Source organism: Erpetoichthys calabaricus, chromosome 11, assembly GCF_900747795.2.
Source record: "Erpetoichthys calabaricus chromosome 11, fErpCal1.3, whole genome shotgun sequence".
Lineage (NCBI taxonomy): Eukaryota > Metazoa > Chordata > Cladistia > Polypteriformes > Polypteridae > Erpetoichthys > Erpetoichthys calabaricus.
In genome coordinates, this window is record NC_041404.2 from 142,998,596 (window position 1) to 143,023,054 (window position 24,459).

Here is a 24,459-nt window from a genome sequence, read left to right on the forward strand (position 1 = left end):
ATGGAATACCATTTGCATCAAAATGAAATAAAGGCAATTATGAAATGAATAATCATATGAGAAAGTACATCGATATACATAAATGAGTAATTCAACTGTGAAATAAATGCATAACTAAATATAAAAGTTAGTTCATTGTTAATAAGACAATATTTTGGTTCAACAATATGGCTCTCTTACATTCCACGGTTGTGGGTTTGCCTCATTTTTAAATGCAACATTTGTATTTTATGGAATGAACTCCCATAACGCGTCATTTCAAGATCGTTTCACTACTTGTCAATCTAGACAAAGGGATGTCCCTTTTCCTATGGGTTAGTCTGTCCCTCGAAGTTACTTCCAATATATCGTAGATTCGCTTTAAATGATCTCTTCCTATTTCGCCTGAAAGACTATCCCAATTCTAAATGTGCTGTACGGAAAAGTCGCATTGTGCAATAAAAAGACTTTTGGAAACAATGCAATAATTAAACGTAAGGTAACTACACTATTGAACACAAATAAAATGATACCGTTTTCAAAATAATCAGATGATTTTTTAGTTAATTATGTATTCTAATAATGTATTGACTCGTTTATATATATATGTCGCTGGACATTCTGGTGGGCTTATTTATAAGTATTTTTTAATTTATTTTATTCTGGCACAAATGTCATTCTATAGCTAACAGTGGTCAAAGTAACGTGACGGTGCCCGCCCCCGTCCGACAATACTGTCCGATGTCCTGCCCTTCTATTACGATCACCGTAGTTGCTTCTATTGTTTAATCGCTGATGCTTTATTACATGTTCTGCACGAGTCTTTGTTGTATACAAAAAAAAAGTACAATCGTGGGGATAAACAAAAGAACAACAACAACGATGAACGCACCGCACCGTTGCTGATGCTCCCGTTACTTTATTTCTCAGCAAGCAGGTTGTCATCCGTTGACGCCGTATAATTTGTAAGCTAAAAGCGAGATATAAATATGCAATGATCCACGAAGGTAAAACCAAAGGGAGGAGCTGTCACTTGGCTGTCGAGTTTGTTAATTGTCGCAGCGAGTTGGGTACCCCGTCCCCTTCAGGGTCACCTTTCACTCGGCCTCAGGCTTCTCTGAGCGCAACCCTTAGGGATGCGTTAGGTGTCCCCAAAGGCACAACGCACTAAAAGATGGACATCAAACCAAACGTTCAGACCAGAAAAGACGGACTGATAAAGCAGCATCGTTTTCGGAAAAAAAATCTCTCGCGCTAGGTTTAAATATCCCAGGGCGTTTGCCACAATGAGCGGATATATCATTAGAAGTGGGGGGCCTGCTCACTCGCGGACGCGTGTACTCAAGCACAAAACAATGTCGCGGGTGGAGGTGTCCTGGCTAGGGCGTTTGGAGGCACAGACAGGGGACATATCGGGCTTTACACTTACAAACTCCACTAGGAACATAAGCTGACCCCCCAAAAAGGCGCACCCTACTAACAGTTGTACACCCTGACACCACTCTTCGCTTCTTACCTCGCTCAAGGTCCTGCTGGTCGTACCAGGGCTCCTCTTCACGTATCTCGAACTCTTCGTCCATTATTGTGTCGGTGAGCATCTTCTCGTGTATTGCACGGCTCTTGCAAGCAGACTTCCCTTCCTTTCCCTTCTCTTCTGTCGCCCGCCCTCTCCTCTTCGAGCCCTGCCTCCGAGTTCAAACACACAAACGCTCCGGCTGCAACAGCAGCAACGTGGCAGTCAGCCTCCCAAGACTATGTAAATTGGACAATGTGACGTCCTGTCGAATTCTAAAGATTCCAAGAGGCATGGTTTTTCTAAGAAGAACCTATCAGGGAACAGTAGGCGGGGTCAAAGCGAAACCAATCAGCCAATTGGTCTTTAGTAGTGGGCGTTCCCGCCTTCGCTCACACTTCCGTGTGACAAAAGGAGCGAAGGAACCTGCCATCCTAGGAGAGGAGAGGGACGGGACTCGTGCGGCGTATGTTTTCATTTACTGATTTAAATCTTAATGCGTCTGTTTGTGCGAACAAACCAGTGGGCGTGCACGCGTGTTGTTTAGAAACCCAAGCCTCGTGGAGACCCACAGAGCTTGAGTACGGAAAGGACAAAGGTTTGGAGTTCGAGACGTCGAACAATGTGCCTTACCGCCTCCTCAAGGTGGCTTCACTGTGGTTTGTCCCTTTAGCAGTCTCAGGGAAGATGTTTCCCTTGTGGTGTGTACCTGGAAACGATATTTGTAGTCATCTAATCTTTTTTTTCCAGGACCTTTTCGAGTTCCATTTTGCTTTATTAGTAGTTTTAATGGATTAGTTTGTTTCCAAGGGGTAAGAGATGATATGGGGGGTGTATAGTATTTAAACTACCAGTCAAAAAGTCCACAAAGTGTCATGATTTTTTTGTAGAAACAATTTCTGGCCCTATCCATTTAGGCCCAAGCTTTGCAGAGATTTTATAAACAGCATCAGAGATGGTGGCAGACCTATGTGGCATTTGTGGGGGTCCTGAAGCTTGAACAGTAATGGAGGCCCCTTCGTAACCAGTAATGGGGTGTGGGTGACCACTGTTATCTTCTTCAGTGGTGCTATTCCGTGACAGATCAGCAGAAATTTTATTTTTAATTTAACTATTACATCTCAAGAGGTGGCATGACCCAACGGTGACACCACCGTTTATCAGCACATCTGAGTGGGCAAGAAGGAACAAAGGACCTCGCATGTACCTCCATATGCATTTACTGAGCAAATTTTTAGGATCAAATGTACACTTGCTTACCCATGTAAAAATCTAATCGGCCAGTCATGTGACAGCAATACAATCCTGCAGATGCAGGTCAGGCACTTCAGTTAATGTTCACATCAGACGCCAGAATGGGGGAAAAAATGTGAACTCAGTGATTTTGACCATGACCTGATTTTTGGTATAAGAATGCTGGTCTTTAGATTTTATTGAGAATGGTCAGTCAGTCAGTCAATCATTTTCCAACCTGCTATATCCTAACACAGGGTCATGGGGGTCTACTGGAGCTAATCCCAGCCAGCATGGGGCACACGGCAGGAACAAACCCGGGCAGGGCGCCAGCCCACTGCAGGGCACACACACACACACCAAGCACCAGGGCCGGCCTTAGGCCACTGCAACCTATGCGGCCGCAGTGGGCCCCGCACTTTCATAGGCCCCGCGCTAATTCTAGGTGTAAATTATTAAATTAAACCATTATAACTTATAATCATGTATAGGTCAGCGTGTTTATTCTGTTTTTATGTTTTTACAGTGTTTTTTATCTATTACGTCGTTGTTTCAAGTGATTACGACAAGTAAATAAAATTGAAAAAAAATTGTAGCTGCTCGGGTGCTTTATCTCTAAACTCGTCATTTAGGGGAACTTGGGGTAAGATGAAACAGACACCGTTCTTAACCTTATGATGGCTCAGCTCAGTGAAACCAATCAAATAGGAGGAGCTATTTATGGAGATGATGTTATCGATTTTTTGGATGAATAGTTTGAAATTTACTGGCAGTGGTTTAAATTTTCTCTTTTCTGCCAGACGAAAATTTTTTCACCGGTGAGTAAAGCTTGTTCCTCAGAAACAAGCGTTGTATAAAATTCGAAGATCCTGTACATTGATAACCCACCCTATGTTAACAGTCAGCCATAGAATCATCGGCACGTCAACTTGTATCTTTATACAATTTGTTTTATGAATAGTCTCTCATTTCAAATGTTTAAGATAGTTTTACAAAATAAAATAATGTGATTCGTCTACCCAAATGATTGTTTCATGTTACCCGTAGTAGGGGTAAGATAAAAAAAAATTTTTTTCACAAACACTTGCTCAAAACGTACCGATTCATCCCTAAGCGACAAGCGCATGCATATGCAGATCATTAACAATAATTTGACTGAAAATTACTGGTAAAAAGCAAAAAATGTGGATTTGACAAGGAATTTTAAAAAGTGGTTCATCTTACCTCAAGTTCCCCTAAATTGGTAGACTTAAGGTATTTTTTTTAAATTTTATTTACTCGTAATCAAATGCAAACGTGACATAATCAAATGCAAATTGTCGTTCAAACGTTAAATCACGTAATCAAATGCAATAACGACGTAATAAATCAGTAAATACTTTATTTTGTTCATTTTTCATTTTTTTAACTGTGGCATCTGGTGAAAGAAGCTTCTCCCGCCTCAAACTAATCAAGAATTACTTGAGGTCAACAATTCACGAAGATAGATTGAACAATTTGGCAATTCTTGCTATTGAGCGTGATCTATGTAGGAAACAAAATTTTGATGATATACTGTATGACTTCGCTACATGCAAGGCTCGTAAAGTAAAGTTAATTTGATCGTGATTTTGTACTTAGTAAAGAATGAATAAAATGCAAAGACGAATTTATTTTCTAATACAAAATCTTAATTTTCACTTATTATCCTTATCCCTACCCCGACTGGGCCCCGCACAATCCGTTTCGCATAGGGCCCCGCAATTGTTAGGGCCAGCCCTGCCAAGCACACACTAGGGACAAGTTTAGGATCGCCAATGCACCTAACCTGCATGTCTTTGGACTGTGAGAGGAAACCCACACAGACACGGAGAGAACATGCAAACTCCACACAGGGAGGACCCAGGAAGTGAACCCGGGTCTCCTTACTGAGAGGCAGCAGCACTACCACTGCGCCATATTGAGAATGGTAGTTCTGCTTGTTGATGAGACGTGTCAGTAGAGAATTGCCAGGCTGGTTCAAGCTGACTGAAAGGCTGTGATTACTCCGATAACCTTTAAATACAAATGTGGTGAGAAGAAAAGCATGTCAGGTTAAATAACATGTCAAACCTTGAGGCTAGAACAGCAGAAGACCACCTCGGGTTCCTCTCTTATCAGCCAAGTACAGAAATCTAAAGGCTGCTGTGGCACAGGTCCACCAAAATCCGACACTTGAACACTGGAAAAATGTAGCCTGATTTGGTGAATCTCAATTTCTGCTGAGGCACACAGGTGGTAGGGTCAGAATTGGGCACCAACCAGCATAACTCCATGCACCCAACCTGCCCTGGGTTAGCATTCTGGGTTGGGGATGGTGGTGTAATGGTCTGGGAAATGTTTTCACATTTTGGGCCTGTTAATATGAATCGATAATTGCCAGAATGCCACAGCTGCATCCCAGCATGGCCATAATCTTCTAATGGCTACTACAGACTGCTGTCACTGTCCTGCTCCACTGACAGACTGAGGTGATCGTTCCTCCCCCAAACTATGCGACTCTTCAATTCCACCCGGGGGGGTAAACGTTAACATTATACAAAGTTATTGTCTGTTTTTTCCTGCATTGTTATCAATGTTTAATTTAATATTGTTTTTTGTATCAGTGTGCTGCTGCTGGAGTATGGGAATTTCCCCTTGGGATTAATAAAGTATCTATCTATCTATCTATCTATCTATCTATCTATCTATCTATCTATCTATCTATCTATCTATCTATCTATCTATCTATCTATCTTATAGTGCCTTTCATATCTATTTATCTATCTATCTTATAGTGCCTTTCACATCTATCTATCTATCTATCTATCTATCTATCTATCTATCTATCTATCTATCTATCTATCTATCTATCTATCTATCTATCTATCTTCCAGCATGATCATGCACCATGCCACAATGTAAAAGTCGCCTGACATGAACTTGACAATGCGTTCTTCGATGGCCTCCCCTGTCACCAGATCCGAATTCAATACAACACCTTTGGGATGTGGAGGAACAGGAGATTTGCAGCATGAATGTGCAGCTGACAAATCTGCAGAAACTGTGTGATGCAATCATGTCAACATGGACTGGAATCTCAAAGGAATGTTTCCAACATCTTGTGGAATCCATGCCACGAAGAACTGAGACTGCTTTGAGAGGCCCTACCCAGTGTTAGTGTTGTGTTCCTAATGGTTTGCTCGGTGTGTATATGGGTGCCAACCCCTTGACTACTCAATAACTTGATACGTGCTGCTGCAGGGAGGCAATGCACACCTAAGATTTTTCCTGTGTCCACTGAACAGACACCAGAAATATTAACTGTCCTGGAAATTGGCATCTTCTCCATGACCCCCGCAAAAAAAATAAATAAATTCGTAATCTCCTGGAAATCTACCCTCCTCCCTGGCTTGAAGATTAGATCTCCCACATTCCTATAGTTGACTTAAGGGGATTCAGACAATTAATGCATGGACTAACAAACTAGGATAACTTGTAGGTTGTGGTTTTATTAATCCTGTTGCTTTGATTTCCTTCCACAGTCCAAACACATGCTGATTGCCACTGCTAGACTGGCCTAACCAGAGTTGGTCTATGGCTTCCCTTGTGTCTGTCGCTGATGCGATGGGCTCTTGCTCTGCTGTGTCACTTATGAACTGATACAACTTATAGTAGTAGTAGTAGTAGCAGCATTACTATAAATATTGTAATGTATGCTGCTGCCTCTCAGTTAGGAGGCCTGGGTTCGTTTCCCAGTTCCTCCCTGCGTGGAGTTTGTATGTTCTCCCCATGTCTGTGTGGGTTTCCTCTCACAATCCAAAGACATGCAGGTTAGGTGCAATGGCAATTCTAAATTGTCCCTAGTGGGTGCTTGGTGTGTGTGCCCTGCAGTGGGCTGGTGCTCTGCCCGGGGTTTGTTCCTGCCTTGCGCCTTGAGTTGGCTGGGACTGGCTCCAGCAGACCTCCGTGACCCTGTGTTAGGATATAGCGGGTTGGATAATGGATGGATGGATTGTAATGTATACAGAGTACGGTGACATTATTAATTGCTTATTCAACCAACATGCAACAGTTTCTACTCTTTAGTGTCATAATAAAAGAGTATTAAGAACTGAAGTTCATTTTAATTGTTATAAAACACATATCTATTTACCTGATGTTTTCCTTACCTCTGTTTGTATGGTCTCATTACCTAAAAGTTTGTGGAAAAAAATCTGCCTCTGTTTACCTATGGCAATTGAAATAAGTTTGTTTTACTGTTGTGTATAATTATAATTTCTCCTTAGGGGCAAAAAAAAATACATCCATCTGTCTATCCATCTAGCTGTGTCTATGTATCTATCTATCTATGATATAGTGCCATTCATATCTATCTATCTATCTATCTATCTATCTATCTATCTATCTATCTATCTATGATATAGTGCCATTCATATCTATCTATCTATCTATCTATCTATCTATCTATCTATCTATCTATCTATCTATGATATAGTGCCATTCATATCTATCTATCTATCTATCTATCTATCTATCTATGATATAGTGCCATTCATATCTATCTATCTATCTATCTATCTATCTATCTATCTATCTATCTATCTATCTATCTATCTATCTATCTATGATATAGTGCCATTCATATCTATCTATCTATCTATCTATCTATCTATCTATCTATCTATCTATCTATCTATCTATCTATCTATCTATCTATCTATCTATCTATGATATAGTGCCATTCATATCTATCTATCTATCTATCTATCTATCTATCTATCTATCTATCTATCTATCTATCTATCTATCTATCTATCTATCTATCTATCTATCTATCTATCTGTCTATCGACAGACAACCCTGGACAGAATTCTGACCTGTTCGCCCTTCATTCTCAGACTTTCTTCATCTGCTACAGGATTGCAAGGTGTTGGAGTCTATTCCGGCAGCACAAAGCAATAGGTTATGGATAGGGTGCCAGTCCCTCACAGGGCCATCTTGTACACATAGGGCCTGTTAGGATTAGACAATCAGTCTGACAAATCTGTTTTAGGGAATGTTGGAGGAAATGTGACAAACAGGGCTAAATTAAGACCCCCACAGGACCCTGGGTGTCAAAACTAAAAAAAAAAAAAAAATCTTCACCTTGTTACCCCCACCAGTCCCATGCATATATTCACACTCTGTGATCACCACATATGTCAGTAATAAATCAGGTACAGTATAGGGATTGAAGTGAAATAAAATCCATAACTGGCTCAATTTCACCTTCCTTTTTTAGCTCATGTAGCTCATTAATTTATGAGTGCAAAGTCACATCTGCAGGAAATCAACTTTCTTCTGATGGCACACTTAATGAACATCAATTAAACATTTGTAAAAGACCTGTGGCCACTTTGTGTGGAAAAAGGTAATATGTAACTGAGTGTTTTCGGTTGGGCATATTTGCACCAAATAAAGCAAAAGTCCTTATAGACAGATTTCTTTGTTCAGGTTTGCCATCTTATCTCCTGCAGTGGTCTCATTGTCATCCACATTTTTTGTTCACGTCTGTGTCGGTGTTACCAGAATGTGTTTTGCTGTGACAGGGTTCTAGAAGCAGCAATATTATCTGTTTCCAGACTTTCTGTAAGGTCAGTCTCATTAGTCTCAGCTACAGTATTTATGTCTTGGTCAATCATCATTTTTTTTCTGTTTTGTTTTAAACATGCAGGTATGAGGTGTTGTTCTGGTGAAACATAGGCTTTTTCTTCTCTCTTCTCTCATCTCACTGCATCACTGGACTGTATAATAGATAGATAGAGTGCCTTTCCTTTATAATAGAAAAGATATTTTTATTGTATGGTGGGCACAGGTTCACTGGATTATTTTGTATTTGCCTGCTAATTAAGGAAAAGAGAACAGTTAAGGAATGTGAGTCTTAAATAGCAAGTCAATTAAAATTAAGGAAAAAGAATTAGCAGCAAAAACTGGCAACTAATTAAGAAAATGGTTCAAATGAAAACCTGCAGCCACAGCAGCCCTCCTGGATTGGAGTTGAACACCCGCCACTATAGATGATGTACAGTATATCACATGATAAAGTGTAATCAAAAAACACAGATAAGTGTTTGCAAACTAACTTAGAAATTGCCAGAAAATGGAAAAACCAATGCTGAAGTCAGTAAATAAATCAGAGTTCAAGACCTATGTTGGTTTGGATATTCATTTTCCTCCTTTTCCAGTCTTCATTAATGTGTTTAGTTCATTTGCTTGTTAAAATTCTCAAGTTCTAATTGTATCTCTCTTTTCTTTTATCAGCACTGAATAGACAATGAGGTGGGATATTTGCATATAACAAAAGGATCCTCCAGTGGGGAAGGCATTGTATTATTGTGAGGTGAGTGGGGCTCTCTAGATTCATTATTGTATGGCCCACTTTCACACACCCTGAATTTAACACACACAAGTGCATACATATACACACACACATTAAAGTGCTGACTGTGAGTGGTGGTACTGGCATAGCCCACCACTCCTCTAGTGCTTCTGATAGGGACTCACTAGTATAGGCTTGAGCAGACCAAACAGCAGTCCCAAAGAAAATGGAAACGCCAGAATTATTAGCCTTGTATTACGTGTACACTACCAGTCAGACGTTTTAGAACACCTCTGTTTTTCCAGCTTTTCTTCAAATTTAATCAGTTGAAATCAGGGCTGTGGAGTCGGTAGATAAATCCTTCAACTCCGACTCCAATTCCGACTCCTTAGTTTCTGGTACTTCTGACTCCTCTGTATTTAATATGCTAATGTATTTTCCATGTTGATCAAAGGAAGGCAACATACACGTCATTTAACCACAGAACTACTGGCTAGGAAGCTGACTCTCTACCATATTGGCCAGTTTAAACAAAAGACAAGAACCCCTGAACACACATCAGGCCATAGCACACACCTCCACCTACATCATTACACTTGTTTACACTCAAATGAACTTGTTAAACACATTATATCTATATATATAATACGCTACCGTGGCTGTTCGTTTGTCGGTCCAGGATTTTAAATCACCTGTAGCTCGCAAACCGTTTCACCTATTGACCTGAAATTTGGTACACATATACTACATGATGTCTACTATCCGCTTTTGGGGTGATGATTTTTATTACTCTTTTTATTTTTATTTTATTTTATTGTAGAATCAACTCTCAGCAGCGCGCAGCAGGGCGGCCGTGCGGCACATGCGTACGGGCGTCGTTCTCATTCCCTACCACCTTCGCCCTCACTTCCCCTACCTCTTCATATCTTAAATCATTCTTAAGGCAGATTGAAGACTTAAGTGCCAGCTTAAGTGAAAAATTAAGAAAAACGTACTAAGTAATTCCATCCATCCATCCATTTTCCAACCCGCTGAATCCGAACACAGGGTCACGGGGGTCTGCTGGAGACAATCCCAGCCAACACAGGGCACAAGGCAGGAACCAATCCCGAGCAGGGTGCCAACCCACCGCAGTACTAAGTAATTGCAACACAAAAACTAACTTAATCAGTTTTAATGCGAAAAGATGCCGACAAAAGAAGAGAAGCAGCGGGCTGCTAGGGTGAAGAAAAGAAGAGCCACTCAGAAAGGAGCAAGCGCATCAACCTCTGAGTAAATTAATGATAAACGTACAGAGAAATAGGATGAGAACTAGGAATGCTCGAGTCAAGTGGATCCGTGCAGGGCGCCGTTACTGGTCTGAAATAAAATGAAAACACTTTTGGTAATGTACCATAATCCAGATTACAATATGTGAAAGTCAGGTTCTACTATATAATAGCTCACCTGAACTTCACACTAGTAGTAACGCAACTATGCACTGGGCTTTATTCTTGCATCAGATAAGTACTTAATTATGACTATTGTTTGTGAATTTTGAAATTTGAACATGCTGTATTTTTTTTTATTTTTCATTACAATTTAAAATTATTAGGAGTCGGAGTCGGTACACTTTTGCTGACTCTGACCCCCACTCCAGGTACCCAGAATTGCCTCCGACTCTGACTCCACAGCCCTGGTTGAAATGCAATGAATGACCTAAACTGATGAACACCAAAGGTTTAAATATAAAGTTTAGGTTAGCAAAACCTGAAAAAAGGGAAATTTCAGAATATTACAAATGGGCCTTCTTCATGGAGCGACTAATAGGTTATGATCCACATATGTTCTGCAACAATTAAAGTTAAACTAAACCTTGCAAGTTGAAGCAAACAAGTAAATTAAGCCATATGGTAAAGTATACCCTCAGTACATACAGTACCTCCAGAGTCCTTACTAAGGGCTGTACACTGACTCACAAGAGACAGCAGAACGGAAATGTGAAAAGAAAAGTATATAAAAGAAATGACCAGGGGCCTCACTGATAAAACAAAAGAAATATCATATTTATAAAAGCTGGCCTACACACATTTCTACATAATTTACCATTCATAAATCACAATCTCCTCGTTAATATGCATATGTGAACGCACCTCCAACGCCGCCCTGAAACAACCATATATGGAGCATGCTAATCATCCTCATACATATGCAGTCAGGATGCTGAAGACATTCATTGGCTGGTAGAGCAAATCCCACCTGAAGCATTGAGACCCCGCCACCTACATTCAATAGATTCTGGCTGAGTTTGGCAACTCACTGCACAGGATCATATGCAGCATTAGAACAACAACAACATTTATTTCTAGAGCACATTTTCACACAAATGATGGAGCTCAAAGTGCTTTACAGGATGAAAAAAGACAAAATATATTAAAAAATAAAATTAGGCAGTATTAATTAACATAGAATAAAAGTAAGGTCCGATGGCCAGGGTGGACAGAAAAAAAAGAAAAAAAAAACTCCAGACGGTTGGAGAAAAAAAAAAAATCTGCAGGGGTCCCGAGGCCACGAGACCACCCAGCCCCCTCTAGGCATTCTACTTAACATCAATGACCTCAATCAGTCTTCATGGTATTCAGGGTTCACAAGGAAGAACTTGATGAGGATGGTCATGTGGACTTCTGGCCTTTAATCCATCAATGTAGGGACATCACGGTGCTTTGATCGGGTGGTGGGGGGCGCAGATCACCACCACAGAAAACTGGAAAAAGAACAGCAGAGAAAGTAGCACCTCTTCTCTGCAGTTTTGGGGTCCAGGAGAGGTGTAAGGCACCTTTATCTGAGCAGGTAGCTGCTACCAACTGGCACATGTACTAACACGATTGCAATTACAATGAATAGTACAGAACACACGAAAAACACATTCTAACATTTACTTTTACCTTTGCATACCTTTCAAGAATTAAGCTTTCCAAAATTCAACACTCTTTTTAAAACACATTGTCATTAATACCCACACTTCTAAAAGGCATTCTGTGAGTCATTAGTCCTGTGGCTCCCTCGTGATCTATGAGTTAATTGCACCTGAATAGATTTTTAACTATTTTAGACTGCATATCATCAGCGTCAACCGCATTATTCAAAACTGCCCCGACTGTTTTCAACTTTTATAATAATAGGAACTGTCTGGCAAACACTTAAAGCATATGTGAAGGGATATATATATATTTTTTTGAAACATAAGAAGTTCAGTACAAACCAGAAGGGCAACAGAATGAATTAATCACAAGTCCAGAGTGGCCAGTAAATATAAGATGAGCTCTAGAAAAACTGCTGGCTTTATGAATTGAATTCAATCAGTTGAGCATACGAGAAATGGTACAACTAAACCGAGAGAGAGGAGGTTAGGATCAGGTGCTGATACAGCACATTGTTGCACCCACCACATGACAAAACACCTCAGAATCCCAGATTAGGACCCGAGTGCAGCCATGCAACGGGTGACACCTCAGCACCCCACTAGATGGAATGGAACAGTAGGAGTTTTTTTATGGTGGCCGGAGTCCCAATTCTGCCACCAAGCCCAAGGTTTTTTCCTGCAGGTTGCAGGGCCGGATGCAGCTTAACGTCATACCCAGGACAGAGCAATTCCAGGTTAAGGGCCCAACTAAATAGGAAGAGGAGGAGGAGGTTAGGCGCAGGCGCTGATACAGTGCATTGCCGCACCCACCACATGACAAACCACCTCAGGGTCACAGATTAGGACCCCGAGTGCAGCCATGCAACGGGTGACACCTCAGCACCACACTAGCTCAGATGGAATGGGACAGTGTGAGGTTTTATTATGGTGGCCGGAGTGCCAATTCTGCCACCAACCCCCAGGTTTTTCCCTGCAGGTTGGAGGGCCTACATGCAGGGCTGGATGCAGATTAACGTCATGCCCAGGACGGAGCAATTGCTGGTTAAGGGCCTGGCTCAAGGGCCCAACTAAATAGGAACATGATAAAAACTCTTAAAGGATATTTCATCAGATAAATAAAAAATATGAGGGTCAGTCAGTAATTATCTACCCTTTTGTGATAATTTTGCATGGGTTGGCTTGTACATTTTTCCTCTTGTACATGTGGAGACACGGTGTGTCTGTGGGCACAGTCATAAAGTTTCGATCAGAATCAGTCAGTTTCTCTTGGAGTAAAGATGGCCGTTTGCATGGAAGAACAAAGAGCAGTGATCCACTTTTTATGGGCTGACAGTGTAGCATTGGCCGAAATCCTTATCCCCTTGCATATCCTTACCAGATGTGCGCAGGAAAAGCTATACAGCCAACCTCAACGTTGATCACAGATGTGAGGATAATTATTGACCGAATTGTTTTATTAAGGAAAAAGAGATGATGATCACGGGTTCTGAATCATAAAGGAAGCAAGACAAAAGAATTACCGCGTGTTCTATTAGCAGCGGTAACCAGTTACTAATTAAGCAGTCAGAGCAAAAATCTGTAGCCACAGCAGGCCTCCAGGATCAGAGTTTGACACCCTTGCTTTCGGACAACTGACTACAAATATTTAACATAAATACATTTTACTTTTAAGTTTGCAAAATTTTTAAATGAGCTGGACCATAATACAGTGATCCCCTATCACGGAAGTTACGTTCCAGACCCATCAGCGATAGGTGAAAATCCGCGATATAGAAAGACCATATAAATAAACCTGCGGTGGGCTGGCGCCCTGCCCGGGGTTTGTTTATTTTGTTTAAACACATGTAAACTTATTAAAACACACTTTGTAAACACATATGATATGTGGATGTCGGGCTAAGGATATGAGTAACATAATAATAATAATATAATAATGTAGCGTACTGTCTATTCATTCAAGCCGTAATGGCAAGCGACGTCCGCATAACTCTTTCCTTCCCTTCTTAGAAGATGCAGGATGCTTGGGAGCCATCGTTGGGCTTAAAACAAAACGAAAAGTTCACAAAAAGTTTGCTCACAACAATCGGACCACAAGCAAAGTACGTGATACGCAGAGAACTGAGATGCATCGGGGACCCACGCTTACACTTCTTATGAGATTACACCACGTTAGCAGCAGCCAATCAGAGCCCAAGAGAATGAAAATCCCACTCTGATTGATTGAGTCTCCCCTTTCAGCCAATAACAGGCCTTGTAAGAAATCATCTGGGTACCGTAACGCGAAACTCTTTGTCTACCGTAGTGACTGCTGAAAACCGTATGCTTTGTTATGAATTGGCTGCAAAGTACACTATAGGTAGGATGTACTTATTGAATTTTTCCACGATATAGCGGGGGCACAATAGCTGAATTGCGATACAGCGGGGGATCACTGTTCTTTGTAACGGCGCTGAATAATGTAATAAAAATAAGCTGATCTTTTATAGCATGAACGGAATTCTGAAAATTAATGTCAGTTGTGTTTTGTGAGTCAGTTTTGCATGTTAATATTTGGCCATAGGTGGTGTTTTAAGTATATGATTGGACCCTTTATGTCAGTCTTAAAGCTTTGTGTAACCCTCACATATTCTTTCCATCCAGGAGGACAGCTAATAGTTCATGAGCTTCAGGCACAGGCAGCTTTCTGTGAAGGAGTGTTCAAGGACTCCAGCTATTGAAAGGATGAGGCTACCCATGTTTGCAATCCACCACAATGCCCTGGCGTACTCCATGACAACGCTGGGGTCCTGCATGATGACCAGTATTTTCAGCTTCTATTATGTTAAATTGTTTCTGAACAAGTACCAGATCTCAGAGGGAGCTTTCCATCAAGCCCAGGTAAGCTTGTATGATACTTAAGACGGACACCATATTGTACCTCTTGTGACCTTACCTTTCCCATCACTGTGGTACAAACAATTTAATAGTACATCCTGTAGAGCTTCATTTTTTTAACAAGAGCAGCATATTTTTTTTATTTAATTATCCGTATTGTTTTATTAAGGAAAAAGAGATGATGATCACGGGTTCTGAATCATAAAGGAAGCAAGACAAAAGAAGTACTGCATGTTCTATTAGCATCGGTAACCAGTTACTAATTAAGCAGTCAAAGCAAAAATCTGTAGCCATAGCAGGCCTCCAGGATCAGAGTTTGACACCCTTGCTTTCGGACAACTGACTATAAATATTTCACATAAATACATTTTACTTTTAAGTTTGCAAATTTTAAAATGAGCTGGACCACAATTTGAAGGAAAGGGGAACTGATTGTCTTTAGTGTAGTGAATAATAATAATAAGTTACATTTATTGATCCTCCGGCTAGGACGTTGGATATCTCTGGGTCCACGGTTCTTGAGGCTGATCCTCCAATTAATTGTGAACCCCCCAGTCTCACTGAGATTGCACAAGTGGTGAACCAGCTGAGGGGGGGACAGGCTGCAGGGATCTCTGGTATCCTGGGGTGAACCTCTCCAGGCTGGTGGTAAGGCTGTCCTCCTGGCATTGCAAGCAATCTTTGCTTCCATTTGGGAGAAGGGCGTCATCCCAACTGACTGGAAAACGGGACTTGTCGTCCCTATCTGGAAAGGGAAGGGTGGTCACCTGGATTGCAGCAACTACAGGGGGATAACACTGCTCTCGGTGCCGGGTAAGGTCCTCACTAGGGTCATCCTAAATAGGATCCGTGATCACTTGCTCACCTACCAGCGACCGGAACAGTCTGGTTTTACGCCTAAGAAGTCTACCACCGACCGCATCCTGGCACTAAGGGTTCTCATGGAGTGCAAACACAAATATCGGCTGAGTTTCTTTGTGGCCTTTGTCGATTTTCATAAAGCCTTCGACTCAGTTGATCAAGCTGCCCTGTAGGACATCTTGAGGATTCGCAGGATCCCCTCGAGGTTGCTGGATATTATGGCCGGCCTGTACACTGGTACTGTGAGTGCTTTACAGAGTGGAGTCAGAACCTCTGTGTTTTTCCCAGTTGATTCTGGAGATCCGTCAGCGGTGTGTTCTGCTCCTACTCTGTTCAATGATCACATGGACTGGGTGTTGGGCAGGTCGTGGGGTCCAGCGGCTGTGGGGCATCTGTTGGTGAAGAAAGATTCACAGATCTTGACTTTGCTGACAATGCTGTGATCTTCGCGGAGTCAATGGGGGCGCTCAAGAGACTGAGTGAGGAGTCAGAGTGTCTGGGCTTGTGAGTGTCCTGATAAAAACCAACATCAGGCCTTTAATGATCTGCCTGTGGAGAGAGTGTCGATGTTGTCAAGAGGTTTACTTACCTTGGCAGTGACATTTATGTCTCTGGTGACTCTTCCTATGAAGTCAGTAGACGGATTGGAGAGCATGGGGGGTCATGAGGTCGCTGGAAAGGTGTGTGTGGTGCTCCCGATATCTGCAAAAGGACGAAGGTCCAAGTCTTTAGAGTCCTGGTGCTTCCTGTCTTGCTATATGGTTGTGAGACATGGACGTTATCCAGTGACCTGAGACGAAGACTGGACTCCTTTGGTACTGTGTCTCTCCAGAAAATCCTTGGGTACCGTTGGTTTGACTTTGTGTTGAATAAGTGGTTGCTCATGGAGTCCCGAATGAGGCACATGACCTGCATTGTGAGGGAGCGTCAGTTATGGCACTACGGCCATGTGTTGTGTTTCCCCGAGGGTGATCCAGCTCGTAAGATCCTCATTGTTGGGGACCAAAGTGGCTGGACCAGGCCAAGGGGTCGCCCATGTAACACCTGGCAGCGGCAGATAGAGGGTCATTTCCAGAGGGTGGGACTGGACCGCGTGTCTGCCTGGGGGGTTGCCGAGTTGTTTCGTTGTGTAGTGGGTGTGGATTTCTGTCTCTCACAGACCTGTAACTTCTTCTGTAAGAGGCTCCTCTGTCCTCCACTCGTTACCTGTATTAATGGCACCTGTTTGAACTCGTTATCAATATAAAAGACACCTGTCCACAACCTCAACAGTCACACTCCAAACTCCACTATGGCCAAGACCAAAGAGCTGTCAAAGGACACCAGAAACAAAATTGTAGACCTGCACCAGGCTGGAAAGACTGAATCTGCAATAGGTAAGCAGCTTGGTGTGAAGAAATCAACTGTGGGAGCAATTATTAGAAAATGAAAGACATACAAGACCACTGATAATCTCCCTCGATCTGGGGCTCCATGCAAGATCTCACCCCGTGGGGTCAAAATGATCACAAGAACGGTGAGCAAAAATCCCAGAACCACACGGGGGGACCTAGTGAATGACCTGCAGAGAGCTGGGACCAAAGTAACAAAGGCTACCATCAGTAACACACTACGCCGCCAGGGACTCAAATCCTGCAGTGCCAGACGTGTCCCCCTGCTTAAGCCAGTAAATGTGCAGGCCCGTCTGAAGTTTGCTAGAGAGCATTTGGATGATTCAGAAGAGGATTGGGAGAATGTCACATGGTCAGATGAAAAAACTCTACTCGTCGTGTTTGGAGGAGAAAGAATGCTGAGTTGCATCCAAAGAACACCATACCTACTGTAAAGCATGGGGGTGGAAACATCATGCTTTGGGTCTGTTTCTCTGCAAAGGGACCAGGATGACTGATCCGTGTCAAGGAAAGAATGAATGGGGCCATGTATCGTCAGATTTTGAGTGAAAACCTCCTTCCATCAGCAAGGGCATTGAAGATGAAACGTGGCTGGGTCTTTCAGCATGACAATGATCCCAAACACACCACCCGGGTAACGAAGGAGTGGCTTCGCAAGAAGCATTTCAAGGTCCTGGAGTGGCCTAGCCAGTCTCCAGATCTTAACCCCATAGAAAATCTTTGGAGGGAGTTGAAAGTCCGTGTTGCCCAGCGACAGCCCCAAAACATCACTGCTCTAGAGGAGATCTGCATGGTGGAATGGGCCAAAATACCAGCAACAGTGTGTGAAAACCTTGTGAAGACTTACAGAAAACATTTGACCTCTGTCATTACCAACAAAGGGTATATAACAAAGTATTGAGATGAACTTTTGTTATTGACCAAATACTTATTTTCCACCATAATTTGCAAATAAATTCTTCAAAAATCAGACAATGTGATTTTCTGGATTTTTTTTCTCATTTTGTCTCTCATAGTTGAGGTATACCTATGATGAAAATTACAGGCCTCTCTCATCTTTTTAAGTGGGAGAACTTGCACAATTGGTGGCTGACTAAATACTTTTTTGCCCCACTGTACAGTCGTGGCCAGAAGTTTTGAGAATGACCCAAGTGTTGGTTTTCACAAAGTTTGCTGCTTCAGTGTTTTTAGATCTTTTTGTCAGATGTTTCTATACGATACGGAAGTAGAATTACAAGCAGTTCAGAAGTTTCAAAGGCTTTTATTGACAATTACATTCAGTTTGTTCCAGGAGTCCATTTTTGCAGTGTTGGCCCTTCTTTCTTTTTCAAGACTTTTTCTGCAATTTGCCCTGGCATGCTGTCCATCATCTTCTGGGCCAAATCCGGACTGATGGCAGCCCATTCTTGCATAATCAATGCTTGGAGTTTATCAGAATTTGTGGGTTTTTGTTTGTCCACCTGCCTCTTGGATTGACCTCAAGAGGATTATTGGCCTCCTGACTGGGTAAGTGTTCCTGTTCCCTCCTGGCTGGGAAGCCTGCCTGTCTGTTTTCCTTTATTATGTCTTCCTGGTCGGTCCTCCATCCCCTTCGGGACACCTGTCCATCCACTATGGTACTCACATAATTAATGTGAAAACCTTTCTAAAAACCCATTTTCACTTTGCCATTATGGCTATTGAGTGCAGATTGATAGGCAAAAAGGGCAAATCGACCCATTTAAAGTTAAAACAACAACACAATTAAGTGGAAGGATTTGATTATTTCCCGAATTCACTGTGATTAAAGGGTTTGGTCAATCTACTGAAGCGCACCTTGGGAAGGGTAGCTCATCTCAGAGACCACTAAGGAGTCTTTGAATGAGCTGAGATTTAGAAGCTGCCTGTTCTCACACTGACCCTCAACTGTTATACGTCGTGTCTTGTGAATCTTAATAGTAGTGGGACGTCTTAACTCTGAGGTGCAGGATGGTCTGAGAAGTATACCAGGAGTTTTCTGGTGCCACACCTCCTATTCAGATTTTGAATCGCAAATAATAATTCTGTGGTTTAATGTTTATTAATACTTCAGTGAAAGAAATGCGTGGAAGTCATGTGACGGGTCCCCCATACACAGTTAATAAATTATCATTCCTCTTTGTTTGCTTGGTGTTAAAAGAAAGTCCAGTTAAAATATTACTTGTGAAACATTTTTTTTAGCTTATAAACATTAAACCTGACAGGGAGCATTTGTAGTTGGTAGAAATAGTTTGAAAATGATCACTCAAGGTTTTAGTAGTTGGTGTGTCATTGCATACAAAGACATACTTTATACTAAACATTCAGGGTTTATGAAATTTTAATTCCAGAGAAGCTGAAAAAGCACAGCCTGTGAAATCAGGTAACAGACCAGCAGTCAGTAAAGCGGTTTATTCATTTGTGGGGCCAAATCTGTGATTGTTCTTCAAGCGAATGAAAAGGTTCATTCTTTTTGTGGCAGGACTTGAAATTCTAGTCGCTTAATAAGGTATGGATTGCTTTTACCTGGCAGGTTCAATGTAAAAAGAGAACTTGCAGGAAGGGGATTTTGTAAATTTCTGTTCTCATCTACATGTGCTTCAGAGCAGATAGCTCATCTGAAGCTAAGCGGGTTCAGACCCAGCCAGTACTTGGATGGGAGACCATCTAGGAAAAAGTTGGGTTGCTACTGGAAAGAGGTGTTGGTGAGGCCAGGAGGGGGGCGCTTACCCATTTGTCTGTGTGTGGATTCCAATGCCCCAGTGCTGTGACGAGGGCACTGTGCTATAAAAATAGGTGCCGTTCTTTGGATGAGACATAAAACTGAGGCCCGGAGTCTCTCTGGTCATTAATCCCTGGGCATCTTTCGTAAAGAGTAGTGTGCTTCCCTATGTCCAGGCCAAATTGTCCACCACAGCCTGGTTATTCTGGGCCCTCTAAGTACCGGAGAACAAGTTACCAAGACTCTTGTTCACTTGATTTGTGAACAAATCATTGCCCGAGAACGAGTCACACAATTCTCTTTCATTTGATTCACTAATGAATCTTTACCCGAAAACGAGTCTCACAATTCTCTTTCATTTGATTTTGAACAAATCAGTGCCTGAGAATGAGTCGCACGATTCTGTTTCATTTTATTCGCTAATGAATTATTACCCAAGAATGAGTTGCACAATTCTCATTTATTTGATTCGAGAGTGAATCTTTACCCTAGAACAAATCTGACAATTCTCTTTCATTTCATTTTGAATGAATCATTGCCTGAGAACGAGTCGCATGATTCTCTTTCATTTGATTCACTAATGAATCATTACCTTAGAACAAGTGGCAAAATTCTCTTAAATTTGATTCAAGAGTGAATCTTTACCCGAGAACGAGTCTCACAATTCTCTTTCATTTGATTTTGAACAAATCATTGCCTGAGAACGAGTCGCATGATTCTCTTTCATTTGATTCACTAATGAATCATTACCTTAGAACAAGTGGCAAAATTCTCTTAAATTTGATTCAAGAGTGAATCTTTACCCGAGAACAAGTCTCACAATTCTCTTTCATTTGATTTTGAACAAATCATTGCCTGAGAACGAGTCGCATGATTCTCTTTCATTTGATTCACTAATGAATCATTACCTTAGAACAAGTGGCAAAATTCTCTTAAATTTGATTCAAGAGTGAATCTTTACCCGAGAATGAATCTCACAATTCTCTTTCATTTGATTTTGAACGAATCATTGCCTGAGAACAAGTCAACGATTCTCTTACATTTGATTCGCTAATGATTCATTACCCGAGAACATGTTGCACAATTCTCTTTCAATTGATTCAAGAGTGAATCTTTTACCCTAGAACAAGTCTCACAATTCTCTTTCATTTGATTTTGAACGAATCATTACCCGAGAACGAGTCGCACAATTCTTGTTCACTTGTGATTCTGTAACGTAACTTTTTATTTTAGTTATGCATCTTAAATGTGTTGTAACACTTTGTGTACTGAAACAGGACACTGGCATATGAATTATCATCATGTTAATTATATAACTAATTACACACACACACACATATACAAAATAATGTATGAATTATTATATATTTATGATGCGATCAGAGGGAGGCACACCCCCGGCTTTACATATACCCAAGCGTCTAATCCTAAAAAATGAATCCAACAAATCAAAAGAATCAATTGACTTAAACAGGTAGTTCAAAAGAATTGACTCCGTAAAGTCAATAGCTAGAACCTTCTGTTCATCCTCAATGTTAAAATGGTGGCTGCAGCTCTGGGCCTCCACTCATATAACACAAGGAATGTAGCCTTGAAGCACATATACACAATACATAACAATTAAACAGTATTTACATAAACAATATGAACACAAATTACATAAACACCAGAAAAATGAAATAAAATAATTCAAAGATAACAGTAAAGAAAATAAAGAAAAACACTGTGAGCATGATGTAGGTTCTGTGGGATGCAACAGCAGATAGTATTTCGACTCTCACCCACATCTGGATAGACTTGTTTCTTTTTTCTTCATAAATTACATCCATAGCATGGTACATAATTATTTTTCACTATTAACAGCGCTGGGAAATAATTGCAAAGACTGCAGCATTAGCAGTAGTAATAGTGGTGATGGGGGGTAGTAGTAGTACGGTCATGTGTATGGGGTGTACCCTAATTCTGACTGGCATGTCCAACTGTGGTATAGCGGGTCTGCAGCCATTTATTAAAATAATCCATTGGCCAGCTCATTCTCCGTGGGCACGCTCATGCAGCTGCAGGGAGTTGGTGAAGGTGCGGTTTTTCTCAATTGCTTCATCGGCTACCTGCGTCTGCCATTGAGATGCTGTGCCCTCTTAAGAGTGAGCCGTCGCAAGAGAAAGATACAAGAGAAAAGAAGACTAGAGAAATTAAACGAAAGAGGATCGAAGGTTAGCAAGACGGAGAGAAAGGCAAGAGCAGGAGTGAACCGGTGCTTAGAGAGAGAAGCAAGTGGACCAGAATGGTGCCCCAGAAAGTAGCGTGTGGCCAGCGCTCAAGAGGGGGCACGGGGATCACTCCTGTTGATCAGCCAGGGAGCAGGAGTGATCGTTACACTTAGAAGTATCCTCTCACCGGGTGGAGCCTGTGATTGGCAGCGGTGGGAGGATGGTGCACTTTCACCGAATGAAGCCTGGAAAGGCAGTAGTGGGCGCGGGAGCAGAGTCTGGTGGCTCCCCATGGAATGCCTTGGATTGGGCGGCAGGGACATGGGGCCAGGATTAAAAGATGTCTGCGTCTGTTGGTGAACGTCTCCCTGTGCTGCGAGGTCCGAGTAGAATAAGCTGGGGAGGAATCGGTTTTTAAACAGAAACACCAGAGATTGAGAATTTTAAAGAAGACTCCTGCCTGAATTTTAACCTCGTTTTAATGGATTTATTTTATTTGGTCGTTTTAACCTCCACAACACTTGGACGGTTTTATGAATTATTTATTTATTAACTGTTGAGCACTGCACTTTTTGAACACTTGTTTTTGTTGAGTTTTTAATAAAAAGCGCATGCACTTTTCACCATCCCCTTGCTTGGTGTGTTTTGTCCTAATCTGCTATGCTCATCTCGGTTACGGTACTGACAGTGTCGGGTTCAAGAGGCTCTCATTATAGAAGAGGGAGCAAGGAGCCAATCCGCACCGTCACACTGACCACACAAGAAACCACTACTGAACAAAAGACAACTCCATGTGGTCTGTCACCAAATTTGAGTCCCCTTTGATATCATTGGGGTTTTGCTGCTCCCGGAACCACATCAATAATGTCAGTCAAGGTCAAACAGTTCAAACGTTAGCCTCAGAGATCATAGAGCAGGACCTGTATGCAAAATTCTGCTTAACCTTAGACCTGCCACTGACGCCACCTCTTGTTTTTACTAACTAAAAACAGTTTCCTTCAGTAGATGATGTGCTATGAAAAGAGATCTCCGATTACTTTTTGGATGCTCTTGTGTACCCTGAGTTGACATTCTGCTCTCTCCCCTGACCAGTCCCTTCCTCTTCTTTGCACTGTAGGTCCTGTACATGATCTGGAATGCAGTTAACGATCCTCTCTTCGGATACATCCAGGACAATTCCAGGGTGCGTTGCTGTGCACGTCGACGTCTCTCCATTCTCTATGGAGCACCTTTCTACGCCCTGGCATTTCTGCTCCCCTGGTTTCCCTGGAAGACATATGAGGCGGGAGACGCTCTGAGTGGCCTGCATCTTATTGTATCCCTTTTTGCCTATGATGGCATGCTGACCTTTGTGCTCTTAGCTCAATGTGCTCTTTTTGCAGAGATATCTGGCCAGCATGAGAACAGACTAACACTCATCAAGTATAGCCAGATTGCCTCTCTGGTGGGCTCTTGTAGTGTGCTGTTTTGTGGCTTGGTGTCAGACAATATGGAGAACTTCCCATACTTCCAGGGTTTCACCATTACCATGGCTTTCTTGGCATGTGCCTGCATGCTGTACACTGGCATGTATACCATCAGCCAGTATGACAAGGAAGACTGGAAGGGCTCTGGAGAAAGAGGGCAGAAAGCAGAGGAGGCTGCCATGTCCCTGACTGCTGTCTTCTCCATGACCAGGCAGATTGTAACACAGAAAGACTTCTTGTGCTTTGTCTCGATGAACTTCTGCCAAGTTTTCCTGGTTGCTTTCTACAGCAACTTCGCCATGATCTTTACGGAGCACCTCATACCCCAAGGAGCCCTCCCATCCTCAGTGAAGAGCATCCTTTATGGAGCAGGGTTCATTTGTCCTCAGGTGAGGACACATATTCATGACACTATATGTATACCTTTGTGATCGGTCTGGTTTCCCCATTTAACATCTATTTTCTGATTACAACAGCTCCTGGTCCTGAGTAGCCAGAACCTGCTGAGGAGGCTGGGATATTACAGAATCATCCTGTGCACATTCTATCTTGAAGCGTTAGCGTCAGCTTTGGTCTTCCTCCTTGGGCATCAACACTACAACATCTTGGCTCTTTATCTCATTGGCAGCATGTGAGTAGTCCATAACTTTAATGAGAAGACATACTGGTGCAGGTAAGACCAGATATGTGAGTAGTCGTTCGAGATCTGCAGTGAAGATCTGGTAGCCGGAGCTCTGTCTTTGGACAGTGGGAGGAAAACCACACAGACACGGGGAGAACATGCAAACTCCATGCAGGGAGCACCCGGGACATGAACCACCATGCCACCCATTTTCAACCACATGTGATGTGGAAGTCTAGCAATACTATATATGACTTGATTTGTAAATGTATATGAATTTTACAATATACGTGACACCTGCTGCCTCACAATTTCAGGAAACTGGGCTTCA

General features: G+C 42.0%; 2 protein-coding genes across 4 annotated transcripts in view; one reads left to right on the forward strand and one right to left on the reverse strand.

The window, feature by feature from the left end:
- LOC114661071 (cerebellar degeneration-related protein 2-like) overlaps window positions 1–1,720 on the reverse strand; it is a 41,618-nt gene extending 39,898 nt beyond the window's left edge. The window contains exon 1 of the mRNA XM_028814187.2: window positions 1,496–1,720. Coding sequence (XP_028670020.2) covers window positions 1,496–1,577 — 82 coding nt within the window. The 5' untranslated portion in view covers window positions 1,578–1,720. The remainder of the gene's footprint in view (window positions 1–1,495) is intronic.
- Window positions 1,721–1,853: 133 nt separating this feature from the next.
- mfsd13al (major facilitator superfamily domain containing 13a-like) overlaps window positions 1,854–24,459 on the forward strand; it is a 39,446-nt gene continuing 16,840 nt past the window's right edge. For 2 of the 3 annotated variants that reach the window (XR_007936220.1, XM_028814189.2), the window contains exons 1-5: window positions 1,892–2,090; window positions 9,026–9,104; window positions 14,626–14,862; window positions 23,158–23,895; window positions 23,983–24,137. Coding sequence is in view for 2 of the 3 variants with exons in the window: in XM_028814189.2 (XP_028670022.1) it covers window positions 14,644–14,862; window positions 23,158–23,895; window positions 23,983–24,137 (1,112 nt within the window). In the remaining variant the exon portion in view is untranslated. Of the gene's footprint in view, window positions 2,091–9,025; window positions 9,105–14,625; window positions 14,863–23,157; window positions 23,896–23,982; window positions 24,138–24,459 lie in introns of all 3 variants that reach the window. The other variant, XM_028814188.2, reaches the window with a different exon arrangement.